Here is a 16,016-nt window from a genome sequence, read left to right as displayed (position 1 = left end):
GGCTTTGAGAAGGGGCTTCCTGGGTGGCACAGTGGGGAGGAGTGGCCTGCCAGTGCAGGAGGCGTGGGAGACACAGGTTCGATCCGTGGGTCGGGAAGATCCCCTGGAGGAGGAAGTGGCAACCCGCTCCACTCTTGTTGCCTGGGAGATCCCATGGACAGAGAGCCCTGCCGGGCTACAGTCCATGGGGTCACAGAGTCAGACATGGTTGAGTATGCACAAACGTCCTTTGAAAAACAGAAGTAACGAGGTGGTGTTCAGGTCTCCACGCCCCTGTCTAGTCTGTTTGGGTTTGGGTGCTTTAAACAACTGAAATCTCTCGGTTCTGCAGGTTGGGGTGGCCTAAGGTCAAGGGGACCCTCTTCCTGACTCCGTCAGCTGTCTTCTCACTGTGTCCTCATGTGATGGATGAGGGAGGTTTCTGGGGTCTCTTAAAAGGGCTCTAATCCCATTCATGGGGGCCCCACCCTCATGAGCTAGTCACCTCCCAAAGGCCCCACCAAGCAACCTCTCACTGGGGGTTACGATTTCAACATGAATTGGATAAATATAAATATTGAGGCTGTAGCAGTTCCTGACCCAAAGCTTGATTTCCTAGGAGTTCAATTGCTAGATCATGTCCAGCATGGACTCCAGCACACCAGGCTCCCCTGTCCTTCATCATCTCCCAGAGTTTGCTCAGATTCACATCCATTGAGTCACTGATGCTATCTAACCATCTCATCCTCTGCTGTCCCCTTCTCCTGCCCTCAATCTTTCCCAGCATCAGAACCTTTTCTAGTGAGTTGGCTCTTTGCATCAGGTGGCCAAAGTATTGGCGCTTCAGCTTCAACGTCAGTCCTAGCAGTGAATATTCATGACTGATTTCCTTTAGGATTGACTAGGTTGATCTTGCAGTCCAAAGGACTCTCAGGAGTCTTCTCCAGCACCAGGATTTTTCAGCGTTCAGCCTTTACGGTCCCAGCACTGGTTCCATTTCAGAGCAGACCAGGGAGGGACCGTTGGTGGAGCTGAGGCCCGTCTCGGTCATGACCGACACCTGGGAACCTGAATCCTGAGCCAGCCCTGAATCCTGACTCCAGCACTTAAACCTGGGGTCTTGGGGATGGAATCCCCCGCCTGTCCCCGCATCCTGGGGTGGGGGTGATGGGAGACCCTGACTCCCACAGGGCAGCAGGGGATGCTCGTGGGTGCTGTCAGCCAGCACAGGGGCGCCCCCAGTGGGTTTTGGAAGTTAAAACATGAAGGCAGAGGCCCCGAAACCCAGGCCAGGGGCCTTCCTGTGCCCCTCAGGTCAAGTGCTCACACCAGGTTGTTCATCAGACGCCTCACCGGGTGGTGATCGCTCCCACTCGCTCCCAGTTAGAACCTGGCGTGGAGGTAGGGGCTCCGGTAGGAGCCTGTGTCCAAGGCTCTGCCAGCCTCACTCCAAACAGGTGTCAGGAGAGGTCATGGGTCGCCCGATTCGGGGTGAGGATGACACCTCCCACGTCTGCATGAGCCGAGCCAGGGAGGGGTTGCCCTCTGCGTACCCATCCCCTCCCTGGTAAGGTGTTTGTCCCCGGGGGGCTGAGCCTGGTATTAGGCCCGGCACCCATCCCGGCTGAGGCCAGTGGAGGGCCATGCTTGGGGCTCGAGCAGAGCCAGGCAGTGTGCCTGGGCCCTTCAGGAGCCTGGGCTGGCCTTCCTGGATGTGTAGAGGGTGGACGGGACCTCCTCCCCGGGCTTGGGGCAAAGGCTGCACCCATTCTCTGCCCATGTCTGCCACTCCACCCTGGGCAGGCCACCTCTCCTGGAAGGGTCATGAGAGGTGTTAGTCTGCATCCCATAGATGACCCAGCCCAGACATACCCAGCCGGAGGACGAGCCCCTTGCCCTCCCCATGGCCAGGGGTCCCACCCAAGCAAACAGGCCATGGCCAAGAAGTTGAAACACTTTATTTGGCTTATAAAATTCCATGTTCTGAAAGCGAGCTTCGAGCAGGGCTGAAGGCGCAGGACGCTGTTTCTGGGGTGGGGGCTCAGCTCAGAGGAGCACCTCTGGAACTGCTGGTCACCCCCTGGGCTGAGAGCAGACAGGCGGCCTGGTGGCTGCGGAAGCCTGGGGGCCCCACCACCAGCAGTGCCTGACCCGCAGCGGCTGCAGTCCTCGGAGGGCGAGGCGTCCTCATTCCGAGAGCCGCCGGCCACTCCTCCGGACCTGGTTGTCCTGCCACATGCGGTAGTTGAGCGTGGCCGCAAAGGCCAGCCAGGCCAGGTACGGGTACAGCAGGCAGGCAGCCGGTGGGCTCACCTGGTGCCAGGCCATGGCCGTGGCTGCTGCCATGCCGCCAGTCAGCAGGAGATCCACCAAGGCCTGCAGAGATGAGGACGGGGAGGCCTGAGGCACCACGACCCACGGGGTGGTGTGCCCCAGCTGCCCAATTACCACAGCAGCAGAGGGCACTCTCCAGCCGCCTCTCAGTGACCTGGCCAAGCCCTGCTCCCGTTCTCTGCCTCAGTTTCTTCATCTGTAAGATGGGAACCATCACCCTTGCCTGACTCTGCCACATGGAGGGGTGCACAGCGTCAGCTATAAGGTGGGTTTTCCTGCACCCAAGGCCCCTGAATCCATGGAGCTTCAGAGCCCCACAAGGCTTCCTTCGTGGAGGAAAAGCAGCTGAGGGGCACTGGTCTGCTAAGAGCTGTGTTCTCTCTTTTTGGCCACACCCTGTGGTATGTGGGATCTTAGTTCGCATGTGGGATCTTAGTTCACCAACCAGGGATCGAACTCAAACCCCCTGCATTGGAAGTGTGACATCCTAACCACTGCACTGCCAGGGAAATCCTAAAATTTATTTGGCTGCATTTGGCTTAGTTGCAGCAGGCGGGATTAGGTTCCCTGACCGGGGATCGAACCCGGGGCCCCCTGCATTGGGAGCGCGGAATCTTGCCACTGCACCACCAGGGAAGTACCCGCACCACCCCCCCCCCCGCCCCCGCTAAGAGCTTCTGAATGGACCAGGAGCCATGTGCCTCCCCTGCTCCCCACCTTTAGATCCTGGCCCTGGGGGGCTGGGATGTGGTACCTCATGTCCCCCCCAGGGAGGGGCCATCTCCAGGGACCAGGGAGACAAGCCAAGGCCACACTTACCCAGCCCATTTGTCGAGTGCCGAAGAAGAGGGGAGGCCATGCCCAGTTCAGAGCCAGCTGCCCAGCGTAGAGGCCCAGGGGAACCACCGCCTCCTTCGAGAAGCCCCCCAGCTCTTTCCAGATCATGTAGGAACCATACCTGAAACAGAGGCTACCGATCAGGGCACCAACAGAGAAGAGGCCAGGGGCCTCCCTGCAAGGCAGGAAGCCACACTCACCTCTGAGACCACAGAGTGATGACTCAGGCATGCCCTGCCTCTGACTGCTATGTGACCTCAAGGAACTTCCTTAACCTCTCTGGGCCTTTGTCTCATGGGGTCGCTGCAGAGATTCTAGTTAATATGTTGGCTGTGCTAAGGGCAGTACCCAGCTGCCCTTAGGACAGGTACTCAATAAATAATTGAGTAGGACACTCAATAAATAATTGACATCATCAGTGTTGTCAAGAGTGAAGCATGTACAGAAGGCATGCAAATGAATGTGCCTTAGGGGATTTGGGACTGGGCCTTAGGAGATAAGGATGAGTTTGCCAGGGTTAGGCCACAAAAATATGTAAAGGTTTAGGCCCATATACAGGCTTCCCTGGTGGCTCAGACAGTAAAGAATCTGCCTGCAAAGCAGGGCACCCGGGTTCAACCCCTGGGCTTGGAAAATCCCGTGGAGAAGGGAAAGAAAGAAAGTGAAAGCTTAGTCGTGTCCGACTCTTTGCGACTCCATGGACTGTAACCTACCAGGCTCCTCTGTCCATGGGATTTTCCGGGCAAGAATACTGGAGTGCGTTGCCATTTCCTTCTCCAGGAGATCTTCCCCATCCAGGGATCGAACCCAGGTCTCCCGCATTGTAGACAGACGCTTTACTGTCTGAGCCACCAGGGAAGGCTGTCCATTCCAGTATTCTTGCCTGGAGAACTCCCATGGACAGAGGATCCTGGTGGGCTACAGTCCATGGGGTCGCAAAGAGTCAGACACGACTGAGTGACTAACACTTCCAGGGGCATATGTGAGACCCTGAGTCAGCCTGTGTTACTGTCAACTGTCCCTCAAGGTCTGAGGGGGGTACTGGGGAGGTAAAGCAGAAGAGAACCCGGTCCTGGGGCTCCTAGGACCACAAGGGCAGTGATACCACCACTGACGACAATAGCTACTGCCCTCCCTCACAGCTCAGCTGGTAAAGAATGCGCCTGCGGTGCAGAGGACCCTGGTTTGATTCCTGGGTCGGGAAGATCCGCTGGAGAAGGGATAGGCTACCCACTCCAGGATTCTTGGGCTTCCCTTGTGGCTCAGCTGGTAAAGAATCAGCCCGCAATGCGGGAGGCCTAGGTTCGATTCCTGGGTTGGGAAGATTACCCTGGAGAAGGGAAAGGCTAACCGTTCCAGTATTCTGGCCTGGAGAATTCCATGGACCGCATAGTCCATGGGGTTGCAAAGAGTTGGACACGACTGAGTGACTTTCACTTCACTTCTTCCACGTTTACACATGCAGGCACCTTTCTGCAAGCATTAGCTCACTCATCCTCATGATTACATCATGAGGTGGGCAGGACTGTCACCCCATCTTAGAGGTGTGGAAACTGAGGCACGGGGGAGAAGTGCTCAGAGCTCTTGGCAGGCTGTCGGGAGGTGAGTCTGCATTTGAATCCAGCTAGTCTGAGGCCAGAGGCTGAGCTCTCTACTCTGAGAGGTTTGCCGGGTTCCACAAATAGGTGATGCCAGACTGACGCTCTATCGGAATCTCGATGGGGAGGGGAGGCCTGGAGGCTGGAGCAAGTGGAGGCAGCGACTGGTGCCTCTGGACTAGGACGGTGAGGAGAAGGCGGGACACAGGAAGAGCAGGCCGACGGGGCAGGGCCAGGGGCTGGAAGAGGGTGCGGCCCGGCTGACACTCAGGACTGTCTTACTCCCATCAGGAGCCTGGGGCATCGGCCCGGTCTCCACTCTCTGCCCCCTACAGTCCCACTGGGCTGGCATGGAACCTGCCTGTTGGGAACATTGCAGAGGACGGTGGGAAGCGGACCAGTCTCCTGGGTGCAAATCCCACTGCAGCCAGCAGAGTGCGCACTCCCTCACCCAGTCCTGCATTTCCTTGGGCACCTCCCAGGTCTGTCCAGAAAGGCCTGTAGGGCCCTGTGTCCTCGGGAGGTCTCTTGTCAAACGAGGGGTCGTGAACCTTAACAAAGGCAAAGCCTGACCCCAGGCGGACGCCCAACAAATGGCTGCTATGACCGCTGTTGCTGTCACTGTATTGGTCTTGGAAGCATTCGCCTGCCCACGTCTGAACTGTACACGCGGGGCCGGCCTCTCCCTGCAGTTGTAAAAACAGCCAGAGTGCCAGTATGAGGTTGCCACCCCTTCCAGGAGGCCTCAGAGGAAAGCGTTCGGTTGTGCAACCAACAGGCCTCACAGCTTTCTCCACCTTCACTTGCCAAACAGGGCCGGGAAACGGTACCCACTTCCCCACAGGCACCTGGAGAGTTCACCTCTGGAGGAGACGCTCAGGCCGCGGGCCTGGGCCTCCCCTGCCCCACCTACCCAGCAGGTGGACAGGCCCAGTGCCACGCCAGCGCCCACTCCCACCTACCCCATGGCCGAGTAGAGTGTGCCCCAGATGGGAGCCAGAATCCAGCGGGGCGGGTGCCACGGGGGCTTCTGCAGGCTGGCGTACCAGCGGAAACCCTCTCCGCGGGTGTACTGGGCACCCAGGAAGCCCCCCAGACTGGGCAACAGCGTGAAGCCCACGGCAGGCACCCAGGGTGGGGCCATTGCGGCTGCAGCTGCGGTTCCGGAAAGTTCTGAAAGAGAAGACAGGGCGGGGTGAGAGATGGGCAGGCTCCAGAGTGGGGGGTGGGGCCTCCCCGGCATTTCCTAAGGACCTCCTGTGAGCAGACCTGCAGTGGGTCTGTTACCGGCCCCTCATCCCACATGGATTGAACAAGCAATTGATGGAACAGGCAGGAGGTGCAGAAAAGATGTGTGAGGCTGGGGGGTGGGGGGTGCTGAGTTCACCCTACAGCCAGCGGGCCCAAGAGCTCCAGGGAACACACTTCCACCCAAACTCCTGCCCCCACCCACAAGACTGCTCTGATGGGCAGGAGCCCCCTGGGTGCCCCTGCCCCCGTCGGCTCCACGTCGGTCCCTGCTCCAGCTGCCAAACTCTTCTGCTCGCTTACCCTCACCCTTGACCTCGTGTCTCCTGGTAAATGACCCCTCCTCTCTGCCACCTAATTCAAGGCCAGTTTGGGTAGCCTCCATCAAGAAGGTCACCCAGCCCTTCCTCCCCAGGTCGAGTGCTGGTCTGGGCTCTCCGAGGCTGCGTCAGTCTACCCCTGCGCCCAGAGCTCCAGGACTTTCCATTCAGTTACTGTCATTCATAAGACAACTGGTATCAGACAGCTTGGCTCGAGCACCCACTCCCCACCAACGTACTGTGTAAAGTCAAAGTCACTCAGTCGTGTCCAACTTCTCTTTGCGACCCCACGGACTATACAGTCCATGAAATTCTCCAGGCCAGAATACTGGAGTGGGTAGCCTTTCCCTTCTCCAGGGGATCTTTCCCACCCAGTGACCTCCGGCAAATGATGGGACATCAACATCCTGACCTGGGTCCAGCCCAGTGTGGGTATCTCTGTGGACAGGTGTTGCAGCATCAGCCCACAGGTCTGCCCTGAAGTTGCCTCCCCTTCCCTGTGTTCAGAGAGGGAAAGCAGCCTGCCTGGGGTCACACAGCACTCTGGGGCTCTGCCCAGCTCGAAAACCTTACAGTTGTGGGTGAGAAGGGACAGAGTTTAAGGCTGATGAAGGCCCCTCAGCAGCCCTGAGAGGCCAGCAGGGCTCAGGCAGGAGTGCCGATACCACCACCCCAGGGCTGGAGTCCCCCGGGCAGGGGCCGAGGGGACTCAGTTTTCGGACTTGGCCTGTCGGCCACACCCTGTTGCCCAGCAGCCCCCAGGTCTGCACTGAGGACCTACCCGTGCCCAGAGAGCTGAGCTCACTGGGGCCGAGAGTCCAGCCGGCTGGATGCTGGGGGCCAGTGCTGCCTGGACCTGCCATGGGACCCCCAAACCTGTCAGCACCCCTGACTGGGCCTCAGTTTCCTCATCACAAAATGAAGGGACTGAGCTCCCGCTCACACACCCTGTTGGAGGGCCCGGGCCGTGTGTAGGAGATAAGAGGCCCCAGAGCAGGACTCAGTTCAGCACACTTGCTGGGTGGGGGCTGGGCACCACGGTGGGTGGAAGAGAATGGGCCCAGACCTCAGAGCGGGCACCCCAACATGGGGTCAGAGAGAAGAGGGTGCAGGAAGGACAGGCAGCACTTTGTCCCAGGACACGGGAGGGAAGAGGGGCCGGAAGGCACCTGGCATGCGGGCCAGCAGATGCAGAGACGAGGCTGTGCCCACCCGCAGGCAGCGGGGAGCCCTTGGGGCGCCGGGTGAAGGAGGAAGGCTGACGGGGGCAGCAGGGCAGCTGCTGGCCTGGAGATGCAGAAGCGCCCGAGACGCAAAAGCAAGCTCATTGCCCAGGACGGGACTGCAAGGGACGGGCCAACCCCCAAGTCCAGCTGGGTGGACTCTTTAATAACGTGACAACTGTCCTTAACATTCAGTGCAGAAAACAGAATATAAAGTAGACGACAGAATCATCCCGATTTTAGCAAAAAATAGATAACGTGGATACGCATTTTAAAGACGGACCTCCCTGGCAGTCCAGTGCTTAAGACTCTGCCTTCCGATGCAAGGGGTGCAAGTTCAGCTTGCTGCAGGCTGTGGCCAACAAAACTTTTTTTTAATGTAACAAGCACGTGAAGACGTTAGCAGCCGTCATCCCCCTAAAGCGAACACCTCCTGGGAACCACTGTGAGCCCGGCCTGAGCACCGTCCTTTCTGACCCTGCGAGGGGCTCACACCATCTTACCCGACCTGTGCGCAGACCCAAGGTGCCGAGGGCGGGGGCAGGGCCCCTCCACAAGCAGGTAGCTCGGGAGGCTACGGCCCACACTCACCAGCAGGACTTAAGATGCTCTGTTATCATGTTGCAAACTGTCTATAACGAGCACACTTTTAAACAGTCGGCCACATGCCACAACTAAAGATCCCACGTGCTGCGACTAAGACCCGGCGCAGCCAAATAAATAAAGAAATATTAGAAAAAAAATAAAAGGAACCGTCAGAGGGTGTTAGGCATCCGGCAGACTCCGGCTCTGCCATCCAGTGAGTGAGTGCTCCGTCCCCGGGCCTCAGTTTTCTCACCTGTGGAATGGGGCCAGTGAGCCCACCCCCCCCCCCCCCCACCGCGATCGCTGCACAGGTGAACCGTGAGGATAAACTGCCCAGGGCTGGCTCCCAACAGGTAAACCAGCCTGTGTTCCTCCCTCACCCCTTCCCACCCAGCCCTCTGGTTTCCAGGGGGCACGGAACTGTTCCTGGGGTGGGGGGTGAGGATCTGATCTCACTACAGCACAAGGCCCACCTCTGCCAGGTCTAGGAGAGCACTGGCCTGGTGCCGGTACCAGGGGGACGCAGAGCCCGGGGACCCGGCCACCCCGTGTCACTTCAGGGGAGCCCGGGCCACCTTAGCCGCTTTCTCGTCTACAGCACCGGGCACAACCCTGCTCGGCCTGTGTAATAGATGTGTTGAAACCACAGTCGAGTGGCAGCCTTTGGGCAACCATGATGAGCTGCGTTCAGGGCCTGAGGGCTCCCCTAGACCGTGACGTGGGCTAGGCAGGTGGGAGGGCTTCATCCCGCACTGACTCTCACACGCAGACAGGGACACCGAGGCCCAGAGGTCCAGGGGCAGGCCGGGGGTCAGACCCTGAGCCGGGCCAGAGCTCAGGCCTCCTCAGGATGATCGTATGAGCCTTCACCCAGGACAGTCCCAATTTATGCCCACTTTGTCCCAAATGAATGCCCCCCCAGGAGTGTCCCTTTTACAGATGACCAAGGTTAATGCCACCAGTATAAGACACGTGTACCGGTTCAGGGAGGTGGACACACTCAACGTGGTATTCTTGCCACAAATGCAAACTCTGGTCCAGTCCTGAGAAACTGTCACAGTCCTGGCTGGAGGAACATTTGACCACATACCTGCCCTGCCCTCTAGCACTCTTGAAAAGGGCCAGGTCACGGAAGGCAAGGAAAGAAGACAGAAGGATGCATCACTGACTAAAGACAGGTAATAGCTAAACAGAAGGTGGATCCCGGCAGACGGTGTCCTGGGCCAACGGATGGTGTTAGCAGGGTTAGCAACAGGGTGTGAATTTCCTGGTCCCGGAGGGGAAGCTGGGTGAAGGGTGTGTGGCAACTTTGTACTACCTCTGTGACTTTGCCCTAAGTCTAAAATTAGTCCAAAACAAACATTTTTAAAAAGAGTATCCTGCTTTGGACACAAATTTGCATCCCCTCCTACTTGTTTCTCCCTGCATTCATCACAGCATCAGTCCCTAACCTCCACCCCTGGCCCCAGACGCCCCACCTGCCACCAAGGCCCCTCAGAGGCTCCTGACCATTTGGTTTTTATTTCCTGTTGCTTGTGATTCACTGAAATGAAAGGCATACACATGAAGAAACCATTTTAAAGTGCACAGTTCAGGGGCAATTTCATACATTTCCAATGTTGTGCAACCGTCTATATTAAGCTCCAAAACATCTCCATCACCCCCCAAAGGCCCCAGCACCCATGAGCAGTCCCTCCCTGATCCTCCTGCCCCCAGCCCCTGGCAACCAGCAGGCTGCTTCCTGCGTCTACAGATTTGCCTTTTCCGACATCGCAATTAGGTGGAACCACGCACTTTGTGGACTGTGGGGTCTGGCTTCTTCCACCAAGCGTGTTTTTGAGGTTTATGAACATCATGGCCTGTGTCCATACTTCTCCCCAAGGTGTCATGGGCAGGTATCACCTGGTCACAGCTCCCAGCCGGTGCCCAGGCTCCCAGCCGGTGCCCAGCGTGCCAGCTGACGGGGCTGGAGAGCCCATCACCCTGGCCCCTTGCTGGGCAGAACAAGCAAAGGCCCGGGAAGGGGTGCTGGCTCTCCCAAGGCCGCGGTGACGGAGCACAGCTTGAACCCCACACTTCTGCCCACCCGTCCAGGCTGCTGTGTTCATCTATGCACCACTGGACCAAGGGGATTAACGGGTCTGCCCAGCCCCGGGGTCGAAAATAGGTAGCTCAGATGCCCATGTGGAGACAGTCCAGACAGGGAGCTTCCTGAGGCCTCATGGGGATGGCCAGGCTCTTGAATCACCCAATTAGGGGACCCACCAGGCTGAGTCATGCTGGGCTGGGCAGGACTGGGCGGGGCAGCTGGCCCAGGCAGGCCTGAGAGGGACCCACTCTGGGATGGGCTTGTTCTTCAGTTGCTCAGTCCTGTCCGACTCTCTGCGACCCCATGGTCTGCAGCACGCCAGGCCTCCCTGTCCTTCACCAACACCTGGAGTTTGCTCAAACTCATGTCCATTGAGTCAGTGATGCCATTCAGCCATCTCGTCCTCTGTCGCCCCCTTCTCCTCCTGCCCTGAATCTTTCCCAGCCTCAGGGTCTTTTCCAGTGAGTTAGCTCTTCGCATCAGGTGGCCCAAGTATTAGGATTAGAGACCACCAGTGGTCAGGAAGGGGCTCAGGCAGAGGGGCAAAGCCACCCACCTGTCCTTTATTTGCTTCCATCAGACGGTGACTCAGAGCCCAAACTTTGGCTCCGTCTCCAACTTTCTTGGTGAACTCAGGCCAAAGCTCCACTTTGGGCCTCAGTTTCCCCTGACATCAGGTGGGTACCACCTGCCCTGCCTGCTTCATGGGGTCATGAGGAGACTCAAGCGAGGGCCAGACAAGCGAGGGGATGGGAGGGTCAGAGTTGGGGGCCACGCATCCCTCCAGGAGAAGACCCAGTCTCATGGCGCAGACCCAAGGCTGAGAAAATGTCAGCTGGTCAGTCACCCAACACTCAGGGTGAAAATGCTTCTGAAAGGTCTCATCCTTGAGGCCTGAGGCCACTGAAACCTCGATCAAGAAGGGCAAAGCAGAGCACCCAAGCCCTGGGGTCAGGAGAAGGCACTTGGCCTCTGGGAGTGAGCAGGGTGGGGAGGAGCTTGGCGGAGGCCCAGGCTGGGCTCACACTGGGTCAGCATCACTCCACCCAGCTTCACAGCAGCCACCAGCGAGGGGCCAGCCATCTCTCAACTGAGTCCCACACCGTCTCGGCCTCCAAGGCGCACACCATTCTCCAGGTGAGGAAACCAAAGCACAAGGCGTCACTGAAGCTTCCAGATCTGGGTGATCCTGAAGCCCACAGCACCCCTCCAGGCCCTGATCGGGGAGCCTGCTGGCCTTAGCTCTGGGTCATATGGCCAGTCACAACGAGGGCTGGGTCACCTCCCCTCCGCCAGCCTCCTCCAGCCTGACAAGGCCTGCCCCAGAAGCCTGCCAGGTCCAGGGCTGTGGGGTGAGCCCTCAAGCTCCTCCCACCCCACCTCAGCCACTCCACCCTCTGCCTGCACTCCAGAAGATTCTGTCAGGGCCAACAGCCTCACTGCCTCCAGCCTCAGGGCCAGTGTCCCATCCCCGAGAGGCATCAGGTCCTGACTGGGCTCGCGGGCAGCAGTTTCAGGATGAGTCCTCCCAGGCCCCCTGGGGCAAGACCCGGGGTCTCTGGTCCCAGTGATGCTTCACTCCTGGGCTCTGTGTCCCTGTCTGCGAAGTGGGGGTCGAGCCAATGGGCCTCTGGAGGAGCCCTCTGCCCTCTGAGGCCAGAGACAGAGGGGGACGGAAAGCGCTGCCCTGAAACGGGCAGAGTTCTGCCGTTTCTGGGCTCCTCACCCCCGGGCTGTACCCTCCCGAGCTTATCTTTCCTGCAAGCCACCGCTGGTGGAACTGATGGTCCCAGGGACTTGTTTTAAGACTCTCCTCCTCTTTTTTTTTTTAATGACTCACAACTAATCCTCCTCATGATAAGCTCTGTTCATCTTTTTCATTATGAAAATATCCAGTGTAACAGACCACACAGTTCTAGAAGATTCTGCCTCCGGCTGGAAACCCGGCCGATGTGGGGTGGGGGCGGCGGGGGCTGGGGGTGACAAGAGGGAATCTGCTTTAGGGAGAATGACTGATTTTTTATGACAGAGTGCAGACACACACGTTGCCGGCACAATAAAAATAAGTCACAGGAAATGCACATGAGAGACAGATTCAAAAATGAAATCGGGAAAAGTCAAAAGTGTAGGCAGCAGAAAGTAGGCTCTCCTCCGGCAGTGCCCCCCACCCTCCCCTCCCCAGCGACCCACCATCAGTGGTTTCTGGTTTCTGCCAGATCCAGCCAGATACCACTCGGTCATGGGCGGAGGGGCAGGCACGTGTGTGTACCTGCACACACACACAGACACTCTGCAGGCAGAGAAAGTGGCCTCTGGGCTTACACCGTGGAGGCGGCAGGCCTCTGCCATCGGACCACGAGAGCATCTGAATCCCGGCCGCCCTGCTCTGAGCCCCTGGGCCGGGTCCTGGGTGAGCGAGTCAGGCCCTCCTCTGTTCAAAGCCCCCCTTGGGCACCTAGGATTCCCACTGAGCCCCCTTCTGGGGGTGCTGAGCACCTGTCTCCCTGCTCTCCGAAGAGACTGGCAGCCTCCCCTCCCTTCCTCCCCAGCACCTTTCCCAACCCAGAGCTACCAGGCAGGAGCGACCCTGCCTCCTGCTGCCCTGTGTGGGGTCCCCACACCTCACAGAGACACGGGGGCCCGTGGCCCTGTGCCAGGCACCTTGGGCCATGCTCCTCGTCCGCAGCCTCCTCCCTGGACATGACCCGTTCGGAACAGCCTCAACCCCATATACTCAGGGAAGGCTAGAGTCCTGGTCCTCCTGCTGTTCACTCCGTTGCATGTGGCCAGTACCAGGGACCATCATATTTCATTAGGCCAGCAGAGAGACTCCCAACCCAGGCCAGGCCACGGGGCCTTTGCCAGGCTGCTCCGGCGCTCAGCACTGTGTCCATAGCTGGAACCCCCACTGTAAGCAGACAGGGCAGAACAATCCCCAAGGAAGAACCAGGCATGGCTCTCTTGACACAAGAGAAACCATTTTAGGACTGACCTGTTTCATGATGTAAGCCTGGCCAGGGTTCTTTGCCCTTGAACAGATCCCCAGTAATAATCTTAAGGGAATGAATGAACGAACAGGCAAGAGAAGTAACAACCACAAAGATAATAAGTCAGTTGTGAAGACTCCCAGTTGTTTCCGTGGTGAAAGTTGGCCTGAAACATGTTTTTTTTTTTTAGCTGTTTCGCAGAATTTCATCCCCACCCTCTCAATCCCCACTCCCAGCCAACAGATCGACTGGAACCTAAGGAACAAGAAGTTGACCTTTGCTAATCCCTTGTGATTTCAATCAACAGAAGCTTGGACGTTGCTGAGCTTTGTCCCAATTGTATGAATTCTATGAATTCTCCTCCACTCAAGCCCCTTTATGAATATGCACGGATGCTTAGCTGCCTGCAGTACAGGAGACCTGGGTTTGATCCCTGGGTCAGGAAGATCTCCTGGAGAAGGGAATGGCTACTCATTCCAGTATTCTTGCCTGGAGGATTCCAGGGACAGAGGAGCCTGGCGGGTTACAGTCCATGGGGTGGCAAAGAGTCGGACGTGACTTGAGTGACTAACACACACAGTTTTGCTGTGGGAGGAGATGCTGCTTCGGGAAAGCTGCAAGATGCTTTCCTCAGTTGTTGCAAGTAAGAAATCCTTCCTTCTCCCCATCTTTGGCTTGGTTGTGCCTTTTGGCTGGCCACCCACCAAGAGGCAAACCCAGTCATCAGGGAACACCACGACCCCTGCCACCAGGGCTCCCAGCTCCCACCTCTTTTTCAGGAGAGGCAGCTCACAGCTGGGGGGTCCTGCCCACACCAGGGGCGCAGGCTACAGTCCACGGGGATCTAGGGACCCGGTTCTAAGGCTCTGCGGGGCCTTCTCTGGCTTTGAGCAAATGACTTCCCCTTTTCAGCCTGGGTTTCCTCCTGTAGAAGTGGGGTGTCTCAAGTGGATCAGAAGCACGAGGTCTCCCTGGCATTTTGTGATCTCAAGGACCTGGCTCTGCCACTCCCACCCTCTGCCGGACTCGGAGGCTCAGCTAGGGAATGGGCGGGAAGCAGGGGTGCCTGGCCCCGGCGGGGTGCAGCAGGGCGGGGCTGCCCAAGGTCCGCCTCCCGCGCCCCCCATCTCGCCAGGATCCCGAAGCGCAGGAACGCGAGCGCCGAGGCCAGGACTGGGGTCCCTGCCGCCCCGGCCGCCCCTCCGGCCGATACGGGTCAGAGTGCTGCCCCGTGGCCTCCCACCGCTGCGGGCGATGTCGGGGGTCGCTCCCCGCGGGGGCCCCCTTCCCGCCACCCCCTCGTCGCCCCGTCCCCACTCACCAGCGACGACGAGGACTCGGCTCCAGGAAGGGCACTGCGCGGCGGGAGGTGGCAGCCCTTCCCGGGGCCCGCCCTGCCCCGCCCTCCCGGCCCCGCCCGGCTTGGCTGGAAGCCCGGGCCGCGCCGCCCACAGCCCAGCGGGTCCGGGCGCTCCCGCCTCCGGCCGCTGCCTCCCCCGGGCGCGGGCACGAGCGGGTCTCCCGGCCGCTGCTCCTTCCCCCGATGGCCACCGCACCGCGCCGCGTCGCGCCGACTCAGCCGGCGCTGCAGGCAGGTCCCTTCTCCTCTTGAGCCTCATTTTTCCCGTCTGTAAAATGGGGCGATAGAGGCAAGAGGGGAACTGCAGTCGCCTGATGGCAGAACCTTAAACAGCCTCCTACACAGCCGCCCTGGGCCCCCATCTCCGGAGGAGCACCCAGTTCCTTTAGCTATCACCCCAGGACAGGAGCCAGAGCTGCACTCTTGAGTCTGGGCTTAGCTGCCTTGTGGCTGGCTTGCTCAGCCTCCATCCCCTCATCTGTAAAATGGGCCCAGCATGGCGGGACTGAGGAGGATGCCAGGTGGTAATACAGGAGACCACAGACGCTGGACATTCAGTGAGCATCACAGCCCAGAGGTGGCCTCCAGTTTGCCAGGGTCACTCTGATGAGACAGCATGTTCAGGTCCGGACCTTGAGCACCTCACCTCTTCATCTGCTGGTGCTGCTTAATGACTGCAGCCCCAGGCCTGTCCTGGCCCCCTTGGCGAACTTGGCCTGGCAGGGCCCCCTAGACGGCCGAACCACAATTGCCCACACTGGACACTAGAGGCAGGGAAGCGGGGGACAAGGTCAATTATGCCTGCTTCCCCAGGGCTGGGGTCTGACTTTCCTAGGCCCTGGCATTTCTGCCTTCAAGGGCAGCCTTTGACTGTGTTGATCTAAAGATAAGGATGAAAAAAGGATAACGTTCTCTTCATCTTTTTCTTCTGATTTTAAAAGAAATTACATTTTTCTGGATCCTTCGAAGTACCGGGGCCCAGGCATTGCGGCTGTTGTTTCTAATGAAGTGGATCTGGCCACGCCTCCCAGTGAGCTGCCAGCCCTGGCCCTCTTCCTGTAAGGAGGTACCTGGTGGCTTGCCCCGGAAGCCCCGTGGGGGTAGGCATCGCAGCTTTCCTCCCGCCCAGCCTGGCATGCATGCGGGGCTCCAGGCCCACGGGGGAGCCTCCTGGTAGGCAGAGATGTCCACTCCCAAACCCTTGCTGCACACCAGGGCCAGGGGCGGGGGGTGGGGGGGCAGAAGAAACATACCCGGCCCCTCCTTTTTTATAGAGGAGACCCTACATTGCAGAGGGCCAGTGGCCCACGAGGGATTCACACGTGGGTCCAGATGAGATGTGGGTGCCCCTCCCGTGCTGGGAAGCCTCCCGTTAACTTGCGCCTCCCTCTGTCCAATCCCAGAGACCCCACCTGAGCCTGGTCTGCTGTCCTCCCTAGCTGGCCCCCAGCTCCTC

At 58.8% G+C, this 16,016-nt stretch overlaps 1 protein-coding gene across 2 annotated transcripts; it reads right to left on the bottom strand.

Annotated features, from left to right (window-relative positions):
- Positions 1 to 1,919: 1,919 nt before the first annotated feature.
- TSPO (translocator protein) lies at positions 1,920 to 14,571 on the bottom strand. Of its 2 annotated transcripts, none has more exons than XM_059886092.1 (4): positions 13,969 to 14,571; positions 5,711 to 5,921; positions 3,133 to 3,271; positions 1,920 to 2,355 (listed from the first exon to the last, which is right to left on the bottom strand). In XM_059886092.1, exons 2-4 carry the CDS (start codon positions 5,890 to 5,892, stop codon positions 2,167 to 2,169), a joined length of 510 nt encoding a protein of 169 aa, XP_059742075.1. In that variant the 5' UTR covers positions 5,893 to 5,921; positions 13,969 to 14,571; the 3' UTR covers positions 1,920 to 2,166.
- Positions 14,572 to 16,016: the final 1,445 nt, after the last annotated feature.

Source organism: Bos taurus, chromosome 5, assembly GCF_002263795.3.
Source record: "Bos taurus isolate L1 Dominette 01449 registration number 42190680 breed Hereford chromosome 5, ARS-UCD2.0, whole genome shotgun sequence".
In the NCBI taxonomy this organism is placed as follows: domain Eukaryota; kingdom Metazoa; phylum Chordata; class Mammalia; order Artiodactyla; family Bovidae; genus Bos; species Bos taurus.
The sequence above is the reverse complement of the archived record's forward strand: the minus strand, read 5'-3'. Positions and strand labels throughout refer to the sequence as shown.